Below are 14,914 nucleotides of genomic sequence, written 5' to 3'. Positions count from 1 at the left end.
ACTGTCAGCTGGGTGACATTGGGCAAATCACTTCACTTCTCTGGGCCTCAGTTCCCTCATCTGTCAAATGGGGATGAAGACTGGGAGCCCCCCGTGGGACAACCTGATCACCTTGGAACCTCCCCGGCGCTTAGGACAGTGCTTGGCACATAGTAAGTGCTTAATAAATGCCAACATTATTATTATTATTATTAGACCGGAAGCTCGCCGTGAGCAGGGCATCCTCTCGCTCGGCTTCCCTGCTTAGAACAGTGCTCGGCACCTAGGAAGTGCTTAACAAATGCCATCATCGTTATCATTATTATTATTATTATGAGACCAGAAGCTCGCCATGGGCAGGGCATCCTCTCGCTCGTCTTCCCTGCTTAGAACAGTGCTCGGCACCTAGGAAGTGCTTAACAAATGCCATCATCGTTATCATTATTATTATTATTATTATGAGGCCAGAAGCTTGTCATGGGCAGAGTCCTCTTGCTCATTTTCCCGGCTTAAAACAGTGCTCGGCACCTAGTAAGCGCTTAACAAATGCCATTGTCATTATCATTATTATTATTATTCTGAGACCAGAAGCTCGCCGTGGGCAGGACGTCCTCTCGCTCATCTTCCCTGTTTAGAATAGTGCTCGGCACCTAGTAAGCGCTTAACAAATGCCATCATCATTATCATTATCATTATTATTATTATTATTATTATTATGAGAGCAGAAGCTTGCCGTGGGCAGGACGTCCTCTCGCTCATTTTCCCTGCTTAGAACAGTGCTCAGCACCTAGTAAGCGCTTAACAAGTGCCATCATCATCATCATCATTATGATTATTATTATTATTATTATTATGAGACCAGAAGCTCGCCATGGGCAGGACGTCCTCTCGCTCGTCTTCCCTGCTTAGAACAGTGCTCGGCATCTTGTAAGCGCTTAACAAATGCCATTGTCATTATTATTATTATTATGAGGCCAGAAGCTCGCCGTGGGCAGGACGTCCTTTCGCTCATCTTCCCTGTTTAGAATAGTGCTCGGCACCTAGTAAGCGCTTAACAAATGCCATCATCATTATCATTATTATTATTATTATTATTATTATTATCATTATGAGACCAGAAGCTCACCAGGGGAAGGACGTCCTCTGGCTCGTCTTCCCTGCTTAGAACAGTGCTCAGCACCTAGTAAGCGCTTAACAAGTGCCATCATCATTATCATTATTACTGTTATTATTATGAGACCAGAAGCTCGCCGTGGGCAGGACGTCCTCTCGCTCGTCTTCCCTGCTTAGAACAGTGCTCGGCACCTAGTCAGCACTTAACAAATGCCATTGTCATTGTCATTATTATTATTATTATTATGAGACCAGAAGCTCGCCATGGGCAGGACGTCCTCTCGCTTGTCTTCCCTGCTTAGAACAGTGCTTGGCACCTAGTAAGTGCTTAACAAATGCCACTGTCATTGTCATTATTATTATTATTATGAGGCCAGAAGCTCGCCGTGGGCAGGGCGTCCTCTCGCTCATCTTCCCTGCTTAGAACAGTGCTCGGCACCTAGTAAGCGCTTAACAAATGCCATTATTATTATTATTATTATTATTATTATTGTTATTATTATTATTATTATTATGAGACCAGAAGCTCGCCATGGGCAGGACGTCCTCTGGCTCGTCTTCCCTGCTTAGAACAGTGCTCAGCACCTAGTAAGCGCTTAACAAGTGCCATCATCATTATTATTATTATTATTATTATTATGAGACCAGAAGCTCGCCGTGGGCAGGACGTCCTCTCGCTCGTCTTCCCTACTTAGAACAGTGCTCGGCACCTAGTAAGCGCTTAACAAGTGTCATTGTCATTATTATTATTATTATTATGAGGCCAGAAGCTCGCCGTGGGCAGGGCGTCCTCTCGCTCGTCTTCCCGGCCCGGCCTCGGTGTCCCCTCCCCAACCGAGTCCCGATCCAGGGGCATCTCCCAACCCTTAATAATAATAATAATAGTGATGGTATTTGTTAAGCGCTTCCTATGTGCAAAGCACTGTTCTAAGCGCTGGGGAGGTTACAAGGTGGTCAGGTGGTCCCACGGGGGGCTCACAGTCAGAAGAAAATCACTAAAGGAGATTTAACTTGGCAGTGTATTTATGTCAGGCGTTAAGTACTGAAAGTTTCAGAATAGTTTGTCATTTGATGTCAGGCTCTCATTATATCATTGTTAAATCTCTGAGATGCAGCACTAGGCTGACTTCATTTTATATAATTGTAGTTACTGATGAGTGTTTGTTTATGAATATATGTATTATATAGTATGTGTATTATATAGTATATATGTATATATACATATATATGTGTATATGTTTGTACATATTTATTACTCTATTTATTTTACTTGTACACATGTATTCTATTTATTTTATTTTGTTAATATGTTTGGTTTTGTTCTCTGTCTCCCCCTTTTAGACTGTGAGCCCACTGTTGGGTAGGGACTGTCTCTATATGTTGCCAATTTGTACTTCCCAAGTGCTTAGTACAGTGCTCTGCACATAGTAGGCGCTCAATAAATACGATTGATGATGATATAGTACATATGTATATATACATATATATGTGTATATGTTTGTACATATTTATTACTCTATTTTACTTGTACACATGTATTCTATTTATTTTATTTTGTTAATATGTTTGGTTTTGTTCTCTGTCTTCCCCTTTTAGACTGTGAGCCCGCTGTTGGGTAGGGACCGTCTCTAGATGCTGCCAACTTGGACTTCCCAAGCGCTTAGTCCAGTGCTCTGCACACAGTAAGCGCTCAATAAATACGATTGATTGAATAGTCTAACCAATTCATGATGAATATCCAAACGCTCTGTAATTTGGGATACTGCAGTTCCTTTCCGTCTAGAAACTCTCCCTGTATTTTACCAAAAGACCCTGCTCTCTCATCATCAATCGTATTTATTGAGCGCTTACTATGTGCAGAGCACTGTACTAAGCGACACGGCATCTCACACACACTCTCGTGTTGTGATGCATAACCGCAAGTCTTAAATCCTGCTGTCAGCTAGCTCCTTGCCAAATTCCAGGTCTGCGGCAGAATTCTTTTCAGACTCTCAAATAAGCGCTTAGTACAGTGCTCTGCACACAGTAAGCGCTCAATAAATACGATTGATTGATTGATTTCAAATCTTGGAGGTAAATAGCCTGGGTATCTCCCATCCCTGAACTGCTCCCGCCTTGTGTTCCCGGAAACTTTCTCAAACATCTTGTCCTCTTCTTTTCACTGAAATTATTATCTCTTAACTTCCTTTGGGTCCTGAAACTTAAAATAGGTTTTCCTATAGGATTTTTTTTAAAGCACTCAATCACCTTGTGCAATCAATCAGTCAATCAATTGTATTTATTGAGCGCTTACTGTGTGCAGAGCACTGGACTAAGCGCTTGGGAAGTCCAAGTTGGCAACATCTAGAGACAGTCCCTACCCAACAGTGGGCTCACAGTTTAAAAGGAGGAGACAGAGAACAAAACCAAACATACTAACAAAATAAAATAAATAGAATAGATAGGTACAAGTAAAATAAATACATAGAGTAATAAATATGTACAAAATATGTTCCCTCCTACTTCACCTCACTACTCTCCTCCAGCCCAGCCAACACACTGTGCTCCTCTAATGCCAACCTACTCACTGTACCTTGACCTTCTATGTATTTATTACTCTAATTTATTTGTACATATTTATTCTATTTATTTTATTTTGTTAATATGTTTTGTTTTGTTCTCCGTCTTCCCCTTCTAGACTGTGAGCCCACTGTTGGACTGAGCTCCCTCCTTCCTCTCCCCCTCCATCCCCCTCACCTTACCTCCTTCCCTTCCCCACAGCACCTGTATAGCTGTATATATGTTTGTACGGATTTGTTACTCTATTTATTTATTTATTTTACTTGTCCATATCTATTCTATTTATTTTATTTTGTTAATATGTTTGGTTTTGTTCTCTGTCTCCCCCTTCTAGACTGTGAGCCCACTGTCGGGTAGGGACCATCTCTCTATGTCGCCAACTTGGACTTCCCATAGTGCTTAGTACAGTGCTCTGCACACAGTAAGCGCTCAATAAATACGATTGATTGATTGTTGGGTAGGGACCGTCTCTAGATGTTGCCAACTTGGACCTCCCAAGCGCTTAGTCCAGTGCTCTGCACACAGTAAGCGCTCAATAAATACGATTGATTGATTGTTGGGTAGGGACCGTCTCTAGATGTGGCCAACTTGGACCTCCCAAGCGCTTAGTCCAGTGCTCTGCACGCAGTAAGCGCTCAATAAATACTATTGATTGATTGTTGGGTAGGGACCGTCTCTAGATGTGGCCAACTTGGACTTCCGAAGCGCTTAGTCCAGTGCTCTGCCCACTGTGAGTGCTCAATAAATACGACTGAATGAACGAGTGAATGAATCCCCAACTTGACAGATGAGGCCACTGAGGCCCAGGGAAGTGAAGCGACTCGCCCAGAGTCACCCAGCTGACAACTGGGAAGCAGCGTGGCTCAGTGGGAAGAGCCCGGGCTTTGGAGTCAGAGGTCATGGGTTCGAATCCTTGCTCCACCACAAGTCTGCTGTGTGACCTTGGGCCACATTTAACTTCTCTGAGCCTCAGTTACCTCATCTGTAAAAACGGGGATGAAGACTGTGAGCCCCACGTGGGACAACTTGATCACCTTGTATCCCCCCCCAGCGCTTAGAACAGTGCTTTGCACATAGTAAGCGCTTAACAAATGCCATTATTATTATTGTTATTATTATTATTATTATTATTTCCACTGAGCCCCGCTGCTTGTCTTCCTCCTCCTCCCCGGGCAGGGACTGCCTGCTGGGCACCATCCGCAGCAGCCAGGAAGCGGAGGTGTCCTGCCCCTACATCGACGCCGTCTACTCCTGTCCGGGGAAGCTCCAGGAGCGGGAGATCCGGGCGGTAAGATCCGGGGCCGGGAGCGGGGGGGCGTCCGCCTCATAGAGAATCATCATCATCATCAATCGTATTTATTGAGCGCTTACTGTGTGCAGAGCACTGTACTAAGCGCTTGGGAGGTACAAATTGGCAACATATAGAGACAGTCCCTACCCAACAGTGGGCTCACAGTCTAAAAGGGGGAGACAACAGCACGGCTCAGTGAGCCCGGGCTTTGGAATTCAGAGGTCGTGGGTTCAAATCCCGGCTCCGCCAAGACTCTGGGCAAGTCTCTGGGCCTCAGTTCCCTCATCTGGGAAACGGGGATGAAGACCGCGAGCCCCCCGTGGGACAACCGGATCGCCCTGTAACCTCCCCCAGCATCATCATCATCATCAATCGTATTTATTGAGCGCTTACTGTGTGCAGAGCACTGTACTAAGCGCTTGGGAAGTCCAAGTTGGCAACGTATAGAGACAGTCCCTACCCAACAGTGGGCTCACAGTCTAAAAGGGGGAGACAAAACCAAACATACTAACAAAATAAAACAAATAGAATAGATATGTACAAGTAAAATAAATAGAGTAATAAATAGGTACAAACATATATACATATATACAGGTAATAGAATATACAGGTAATAGACACTTCTAGACAGTGAACCCGCTGTTGGGTAGGGACCATCTCTATACGTTGCCAACTTGTACTTCCCAAGCGCTTAGTCCAGTGCTCTGCACACAGGAAGCGCTCAATAAATACAACCGAATGAATGAATGAATGGTCCCACAGTCAGGCACAGGCCCCAAGCCGGGCAGAAACCCCAAGTGGCAGACAGACAATCATATTTATTGAGCGCTTACTGTGTGCAGAGCGCTGTACTAAGCGCTTAGGCAAACGCCCCCCCCCGCCCATAGTGAGCGCTTAATAAATGTCATTGTTCTTATTTATCGTCATCAGCTGGCGAGCCCGGAGGAGTACGAGCGTTTCCTGGAGCTGGGGGTCAGCCTGGCCGAGCACCGCAGCCCCGCCAGTTTCCACTGCCGCACGGCCGACTGCCGCGGCTGGTGCTTCCTCGACGGCCCCGACGACGCCTTCCTCTGCCCCGTCTGCCGACGCCTCAACTGCCTCCTCTGCAAGGTGCACGGACCCCCCCGCCCCGGGAATAATCGTCATAATGACGCCATTTACTAAGCGCTTACTATGTGCCGAGCACCGTTCTCAGTGCTGGGGGGGATACAAGGTGATCAGGTTGTCCCACGTTGGGCTCACAGTCTGAATCCCCATTTTACAGGTGAGGGAACTGAGGCCCAGAGAATAATAATAATAATGACATTTATTAAGCGCTTACTATGCGCCGAGCACCATTCTAAGCGCTGGGGGGGATACAAGGTGATCAGGTTGTCCCACGTGGGGCTCACAGTCTTAATTCTCATTTTATAGATGAGGGCACTGAGGCCCACAGAATAATAATAATGGCATTTATTAGGCGCTTACTATGTGCCGAGCACCATTCTCAGCGCTGAGGGGGATGCAAGGTCATCAGGTTGTCCCACGTGGGGCTCACAGTCTTAATTCTCATTTTATAGATGAGGGCACTGAGGCCCACAGAATAATAATAATGGCATTTATTAGGCGCTTACTATGTGCCGAGCACCATTCTCAGCGCTGAGGGGGATGCAAGGTGATCAGGTTGTCCCACATTGGGCTCACAGTCTGAATCCCCATTTTACAGATGAGGGAACTGAGGCCCAGAGAATAATAATAATAATAATGGCATTTGTTAAGCGCTTACTATGCCTCAACTGCCTCCTCTGCAAGGTGCGCGGACCCCCCCCCGCCCCGGGAATAATCGTCAGAATGATGCCGTTTACTAAGCGCTTACTGTGTGCCGAGCACCGTTCTCAGCGCTGGAGGGGATACAAGGTGATCAGGTTGTCCCACGTGGGGCTCACAGTCTTAATCCCCATTTTACAGATGAGGGAACTGAGGCCCAGAGAATAATAATAATAATAATGGCATTTGTTAAGCGCTTACTATGCCTCAACTGCCTCCTCTGCAAGGTGCGCGGACCCCCCCCGCCCCGGGAATAATCGTCAGAATGACGCCGTTTACTAAGCGCTTACTATGTGCCGAGCACCGTTCTAAGCACTGGAGGGGATACAGGGTGATCAGGTTGTCCCACGTTGGGCTCACAGTCTGAATCCCCATTTTACAGATGAGGGAACTGAGGCCCAGAGAATAATAATAATAATAATAATGGCATTTGTTAAGCGCTTACTATGCCTCAACTGCCTCCTCTGCAAGGTGCGCGGACCCCCCGCCCCGGGAATAATCGTCAGAATGACGTCGTTTACTAAGCGCCTACTATGTGCAGAGCACCGTTCTCAGCGCTGGAGGGGATACAGGGTGATCAGGTTGTCCCACGTTGGGCTCACAGTCTTAATCCCCATTTTACAGATGAGGGCACTGAGTCCCACAGAAGAATAATAATGGCATTTGTTAAGCGCTTACTATGTGCCGAGCACCATTCTCAGCGCTGAGGGGGATACAAGGTGATCAGGTTGTCCCACGTTGGGCTCACACTCTTAATCCTCATTTTACAGATGAGGGCACTGAGGCCCACAGAATAATAATAATGGCATTTATTAGGCGCCTACTATGTGCCGAGCACCATTCTCAGCGCTGGGGGGGATGCAAGGTGATCAGGTTGTCCCACATTGGGCTCACAGTCTTAATCGCCATTTTACAGATGAAGGCACTGAGGCCCAGAGAAAAATAATAATAATAATAATGGCATTATTAAGCGCTTACTATATGCCGAGCACCATTCTCAGCACTGGGGGGGATACAAAGCATCAGGTTGTCCCACATTAGGCTCACACTCTTAATCCCCATTTTACAGGGGAGGGCACTGAGGCCCAGAGAATAATAATAATAATGATGGCATTTATTAAGCACTTACTATGTGCCAAGCACCATTCTCAGCGCTGGGGGGGATACAGGGTGATCAGGTTGTCCCACGTTGGGTTCACAGTCTTAATCCCCATTTTATAGATGAGGGAACTGAGGCCCAGAGAATAATAATGGCATTTATTACGTGCTTACTATGCCTCAACTGTCTCCTCTGCAAGGTGCGCAGACCCCCCGCCCCGGGATTAATTGTCATTATGACGCCGTTTACTAAGCGCTTACTATGTGCCGAGCACCGTTCTAAGCGCTGGGGGGAAGTACAAGGTGATCAGGTTGTTCCACGTTGGGCTCGCACTCTTAATCCCCATTTTACAGATGAGGGAACTGAGGCCCAGAGAATAATAATAATAATAATAATGATAATAATAATGATGACATTTATTAAGCGCTTACTATGTGCTGAGCACCATTCTAAGTGCCGGGGGGGATACAAGGTGATCAGGTTGTCCCACGTTGGGCTCACAGTCTGAATCCCCATTTTACAGATGAGGGAACTGAGACCCAGAGAATAATAATAATAATAACGGCATTATTAAGCCTTACTATGTGCCGAGCACCATTCTAAGTGCCGGGGGGGATACAAGGTGATCAGGTTGTCCCACGTTGGGCTCACGCTCTTAATCCCCATTTTACAGATGAGGGAACTGAGGCCCAGAGAATAATAATAATAATAATAATGATGGCATTTATTAAGCGCTTACGATGAGCCAAGCACCATTCTAAGCATTGGGGGGGATACAAGGTGATCAGGTTGCCCACATGGGGCTCACACTCTTAATCCCCATTTTACAGATGAGGGAACTGAGGCCCAGAGAATAATAATAATAATGATGGCATTTATTAAGCGCTTACGATGAGCCGAGCACCATTCTAAGCATTGGGGGGGGTACAAGGTGATCAGGTTGCCCACGTGGGGCTCACACTCTTAATCCCCATTTTACAGATGAGGGAACTGATGCCCAGAGAATAATAATAATAATAATAATGATGGCATTTATTAAGCGCTTACGATGAGCCGAGCACCATTCTAAGCATTGGGGGGGATACAAGGTGATCAGGTTGCCCACGTGGGGCTCACACTCTTAATCCCCATTTTACAGATGAGGGAACTGAGGCCCAGAGAATAATAATAATAATAATAACGATGATGGCATTTATTAAGCGCTTACTATGTGCAAAGCACCGTTCTAAGCGCCGGGGAGGTTACAAGGTCATCAAGTTGTCCCACGGGGGGCTCACGGTCTTCATTCCCATTTTACAGAGGAGGGAACTGAGGCCCAGAGAAGGGAAGTGACTCGCCCAGTCGCACAGCAGATGGCGGGGCGCGCGGAGCGCTTACCCTGAAGCCCCCACCGTGATAATGATGGCATTTATTAAGCGCTTACTATGTACCGAGCACTGTTCTAAACGCCAGGGAGGTTACAAGGTGATCAGGCTGTCCCACGGGGGGCTCACGGTCTTCATCCCCATTTGACAGATGAGGGAACTGAGGCACAGAGAGGTAAAGTGGCTTGCCCAAAGTCACACAGCTGACGGCGGGGCGCGCGCGCCCGGGTCAACGCGAAATCACCGGGTCCCGGTGGAACCGTGGCGTCTACAAAGCGCTTACTCTGTGCCAAGCACTGGACGGAGCGCCGGGGAGGAGACGGGATTAGGTTGGACGCGGGGGGAATAATTGTGGTACTCGTTCATTCAGTCAATCGTATTTATTGAGCGCTTACTGTGTGCAGAGCACTGTACTAAACGCTTGGGAAGTTTCTGCGAAGGATTTACACAGATGGACTGAGCGCCGGCATAGGCGCGAGATGGGTTGGACGCGGTAAGAATGACTGTGGTTGTCTGTGAGGCGGTTACTATGTGCCAAGCACTGGACTGAGCGCCGGGCGCTTACCGTGTGCAGAGCACTGTACTAAACGCTTGGGAAGTTTCTGCGAAGGACTTACACAGATGGACTGAGCGCCGGCATAGGGACGAGATGGGTTGGACACGGTAAGAATGACTGTGGTTGTCTGTGAGGCGGTTACTATGTGCCAAGCACTGGACTGAGCGCCAGGCGCTTACTGTGTGCAGAGCACTGTACTAAACGCTTGGGAAGTTTCTGCGAAGGACTTACACAGATGGACTGAGCGCCGGCATAGGCACGAGATGGGTTGGACACGGTGATAATGACTGTGGTTGTCTGTGAGGCGGTTACTATGTGCCAAGCACTGGACTGAGCGCCGCCTGGCACTGGACTGAGCGCCACAGAGGGGGGAGGCGAGCCAATTGGGTTGGAAATGACGGTGGGATTTGTTCGTAATAATTTCATTGGCGAAGCGCTCACTACGTGCCAGGCACTGGGCTGAGCGCCGGGGTTAGATTCAAGATAATCGGGTCGGACCCGGTCCCCCTCCCGGGTGAGGCTCACGGTCTCCATCCCCATATTACAGAGGGGGGCACTGAGGCCCAGAGACGGGAAGTGACTTGGCCAAGGCCGCGCAACCGGCAAGAGGCAGGATTAGAACCCAGGTCCTTTGGACTCCCAAGCCCGGGCTCTACCCCATGGAAAGAGCCCGGGCTTTGGAGTCGGAGGTCGTGGGTTCAAATCCCGGCTCCGCCAATTGTCAGCTGGGCGACTTTGGGTGAGTCGCTTCACTTCTCCGGGCCTCAGTTCCCTCATCTGGAAAATGGGGATTAAGATTGTGAGCCCCCCGTGGGACAGCCTGATCACCTTGTAACCTCCTGGGTGCTTAGAACAGTGCTTTGCACATAGTAAGCGCTTAATAAATGCTATCATTATGAGAAGCAGCGTGGCTCAGTGGAAAGAGCCCCGGCTTTGGAGTCAGAGGTCATGGGTTCAAATCCCGGCTCTGCCACTTGTCAGCTGGGTGACTTTGGGTGAGTCGCTTCACTTCTCCGGGCCTCAGTTCCCTTGTCTGGAAAATGGGGATTAAGATTGTGAGCCCCCCGTGGGACAATCTGATCACCTTGTAACCTCCCCAGTGCTTAGAACAGTGCTTTGCACATAGTAAGCACTTAATAAATGCTATCATGATGAGAAGCAGTGTGGTTCAGTGGAAAGAGCCCCGGCTTTGGAGTCAGAGGTCATGGGTTCAGATTCCGGCTCTGCCCCTTAGCTGTGTGACTTTGGGCAAGTGACTTCACTTCTCTGTGCCTCAGTTCCCTCATCTGTCAAATGGGGATGAAGACTTTGAGCCCCCCGTGGGACAACCTGATCACCTTGTAACCTTCCCAGCGCTTAGAACAGTGCTTGGCACATAGTAAGCGCTTAATAAATGCCATCATTATTATTATTATTACCCGCTAGACCTTGCTGCTTGTCTCGTTCCCCACTGCCCCCCCCCCCCCCCCCCCCCGACTGTGTCCATCCCGATTGTAACGTCTCCCCCGGCGTTCAGTACAGTCCCTGGCCCAGAGTAAGTGCTAACCCCGCACTCTAAAAGCGAGAAAGCCGAAGCCGGGCCGGGTCCTAACCCCGTCTCCATCCGGCTGGATGACTCCGGGCCTCAGTTTCCCCTTCTGTAAAAGGGATTTCTTCCCTCCCGCAGGCCATCCACGAGAACATGACGTGCAAGGACTACCAGGAGGAGCTGGCCCTGCGGGCGCAGAACGACGTGGCCGCCACACAGACCAGCCAGATGCTCAAGGTGAGGGGGGCCGATGGGGAGGGGGATGGGGAGACCCCCCCCCCCTCCCCGGCCCGTGGGGCTCGCCCAGCCCCTCACTGTCCTTATCTCTCTCCCCCATCACCCCCCATTCACCTCCCCCTTCCCTCCTGGTGCCTGTCCCCCCCCCCCCTTCCCGCCCCCCATCTCTGAGGCTCGGTCTCCCCTTCTCCCTCCACACCATCCCTGATGCCTTGTCCGTCTCCCCCATCTCTCTGGTCTCTGTGTCTCTCCCTGTCCACTCGTCTCCCGATCTCTGCACCGCCCCCGGCTCCCCCATCCTGTCTCCTCACCTCTGCTGGTCCCTCTGTCTCCCCTTCTCCCTGTCTCTCCACCCATCTCCCCCTTGCCCCCACGCCTTGTCTTGTCTTCCCCATCTCTCCCGGTCTCTGTGTCTCTCCCTGTCCATCTCTCTCATCTCTCCACCTGTCCCCCGATCTCTGTGTCCCCCCACCATCCTGTCTCCCCATCTCTGCTGGTCCCTCTGTCTCCCCTTCTCCCTGTCTGTCCACCCGTCTCCCCTCGCCTCCGACGCCTTGTCTGTCTTCCCCATCTCTCCCGGTCTCTGTGTCTCTCCCTGTCTCTCATCTCTCCCCCGTCCCCCGATCTCTGTGCCCCCCCCCACCATCCTGTCTCCCCATCTCTCCTGGTCCCTCTGTCTCCTCTCACCCCCAACGCCTTATCCATCTTCCCCATCTCTCCGCGTCTCTCCCTGTCCATCTCTCTCGTCTCTCCACCATCTCCCGATCTCTGTCCCCCCCCCACCATCCTGTCTCCCCTTCTCCCTGTCTCTCCACCCATCTCCCCTCACCCCAACACCTTGTCTGTCTTGCCCCTCTCCCTGTCCATCTCTCTCATCTCTCCACCTGTCTCCCGATCTCTGCCCCCCCCCCCCCCCCCCCCCAATCCTGCCTCCCCATCTCTCCTGGTCCCTCCGTCTCTCCACCCATCTGCCCTCACCCCTGATGCCTTGTCTGTCTTCCCCATCTCTCCCGGTCTCTGTGTCTCTCCCTGTCCATCTCTCTCATCTCTCCACCTGTCTCCCGATCTCTCCCCCCCCCCCCCCACATCCTGTCTCCCCATCTCTCCTGGTCCCTCTGTCTCCCCTTCTCCCTGCGTCTCCACCCATCTCCCCTCGCCCCCGACGCCTTGTCTTCCCCATCTCTCCTGGTCTCTGTGTCTCTCCCTGTCCATCTCTCTCATCTCTCCACCTGTCTCCCGATCTGTGTCCCCCCCAATCTCTGCTGGTCCCTCTGTTTCCCCTTCTCCCTCGCTCCCAACACCTTTTCTGTCTTCCCCATCTCTCCCGGTCTCTGCGTCTCTCCCTCTCTCTCATCTCTCCCCCGTCCCCCAATCTCTGTGCCCCCCCACCATCCTGTCTCCCCTTCTCCCTGTCTCTCCACCCGTCTCCCCTCGCCCCCGACGCCTTGTCTGTCTTCCCCATCTCTCCTGGTCTCTGTGTCTCTCCCTCTCCCTGTCCCTCTCTCTCATCTCTCCCCCGTCCCCCAATCTCTGTGCCCCCCCACCATCCTGTCTCCCCTTCTCCCTGCCTCTCCACCCATCTCCCCTCGCCCCCAACGCCTTGTCTGTCTTCCCCATCTCTCCCGGTCTGTGTCTCTCCCTGTCCATCTCTCTCATCTCTCCACCTGTCTCCCGATCTCTGTCCCCCCCCAATCTCTGCTGGTCCCTCTGTTTCCCCTTCTCCCTCGCCCCCAACGCCTTATCTGTCTTCCCCATCTCTCCCGGTCTCTGCATCTCTCCCTCTCTCTCATCTCTCCCCGTCCCCCGATCTCTGTGCCCCCCCACCATCCTGTCTCCCCTTCTCCCTGTCTGTCCACCCGTCTCCCCTCGCCCCCGACGCCTTGTCTGTCTTCCCCATCTCTCCCGGTCTCTGTGTCTCTCCCTCTCTCTCATCTTTCCACCTGTCCCCCGATCTCTGTGCCCCCCCACCATCCTGTCTCCCCATCTCTCCTGGTCCCTCTGTCTCCCCTTCTCCCTGTCTCTCCACCCGTCTCCCCTCGCCCCCGACGCCTTGTCTGTCTTCCTCATCTCTCCCGGTCCCTGTGTCTCTCCCTGTCCATCTCTCTCATCTCTCCCCCGTCCCCCGATCTCTGTGCCCCCCCCCCACCATCCTATCTCCCCATCTCTCCTGGTCCCTCTGTCTCCCCTCGCCCCCGACACCTTGTCTGTCTTCCCCATCTCTCCCGGTCTACGTGTCTCTCCCTGTCCATATCTCTCATGTCTCCACCTGTCTCCCGATCTCTGTCTCCCCACCATCCTGTCTCCCCATCTCTGCTGGTCCCTCTGTTTCCCCTTTTCCCTGTCTGTCCACCCATCTCCCCTCGCCCCCAACACCTTGTCTGTCTTCCCCATCTCTCCTGGTCTGTCTCTCCCTCTCTCCCTGCCCATCTCTCTCGTCTCTCCACCCGTCCCCCGATCTCTGTGCCGCCGCCCCCCCCACCATCTTGTCTCCCCTTCTCCCCGTCTCTCTCCTCGCCCCCGATACCACCCCCATCTCTCCTGGTGCCTTTGTCTCTCCCACCCCCCCATCCGTGTGTCTCCGCCTGTCTCCCGATCTCTGCGGCCCGTCCGTCCGTCCCTCCGCCCGCCCGTCGGTCGGGGTCCCCGGGACAGCTGCTGTTGGAGCGGGGGGAGGCGATGCGGTGCCCGCGGTGCCAGGTGGTGGTCCAGAAGAAGGACGGCTGCGACTGGGTGCGCTGCCCGCTCTGCCACACCGAGATCTGCTGGGTCACCAAGGGCCCGCGCTGGGGGCCGGCGGTGAGCACGGGGCCGGGGGCGGTTCGGGGGGTGCGGGCGGGGGGCACTGGAGGGCAGCGGCAGCGGGACCCCCGGGCCGTCTCCCTGAGGCCCGTCCGTCCGTCCGTCTCCCCCAGGGCCCCGGAGACACCAGCGGCGGGTGCGGTTGCCGAGTGAACGGGATTCCCTGCCACCCCAGCTGCCAGAACTGCCACTGAGGCCCCCCCTCGCCCCCCCCCACGGTAAAAACAGCGGCATTTACTAAGCGCCTACTCTGTGCAAAGCACTGTTCTAAGCGTGGGGGAGGTTACAAGGGGATCGGGTTGTCCCACGGGGGGCTCACAGTCTTCATCCCCATTTTACAGATGAGGTCACGGAGGCCCAGAAAAGCGGCTTGCCCAAAGTCAGCTGACAATTGGTGGAGTCGGGATTTGAACCCACGACCTCTGACTCCCGAGCCCGGGCTCTTTCCTCTGAGCCCCGCTGCTTCTCAATAATAACGATGAGGACGCTGGCCTTTGTGAAACCCTTACTCCGCGCCGGGCGCTGCACTGAGCGCCGAGCCCGGCGGGCTGGACTGGCCGCCTCCGTCCTGCTTGGCAGGGTT

The 14,914-nt window shown here is 51.9% G+C and overlaps 1 protein-coding gene across 2 annotated transcripts in view; it reads left to right on the top strand.

The window, feature by feature from the left end:
• RBCK1 (RANBP2-type and C3HC4-type zinc finger containing 1) overlaps window positions 1–14,707 on the top strand; it is a 32,416-nt gene extending 17,709 nt beyond the window's left edge. For both annotated transcript variants that reach the window (XM_038750217.1, XM_038750218.1), the window contains exons 9-14: window positions 4,828–4,939; window positions 5,873–6,052; window positions 11,434–11,532; window positions 14,185–14,328; window positions 14,445–14,549; window positions 14,673–14,707. In XM_038750217.1, coding sequence (XP_038606145.1) covers window positions 4,828–4,939; window positions 5,873–6,052; window positions 11,434–11,532; window positions 14,185–14,328; window positions 14,445–14,525 — 616 coding nt within the window. In that variant the 3' untranslated portion in view covers window positions 14,526–14,549; window positions 14,673–14,707. The remainder of the gene's footprint in view (window positions 1–4,827; window positions 4,940–5,872; window positions 6,053–11,433; window positions 11,533–14,184; window positions 14,329–14,444; window positions 14,550–14,672) is intronic.
• The last annotated feature ends 207 nt before the right edge of the window (window positions 14,708–14,914 follow it).

This window comes from Tachyglossus aculeatus, chromosome 8, assembly GCF_015852505.1.
Source record: "Tachyglossus aculeatus isolate mTacAcu1 chromosome 8, mTacAcu1.pri, whole genome shotgun sequence".
Classification (NCBI taxonomy): Eukaryota; Metazoa; Chordata; class Mammalia; order Monotremata; family Tachyglossidae; genus Tachyglossus; species Tachyglossus aculeatus.
This window is presented reverse-complemented; position numbering and strand designations above follow the sequence as displayed.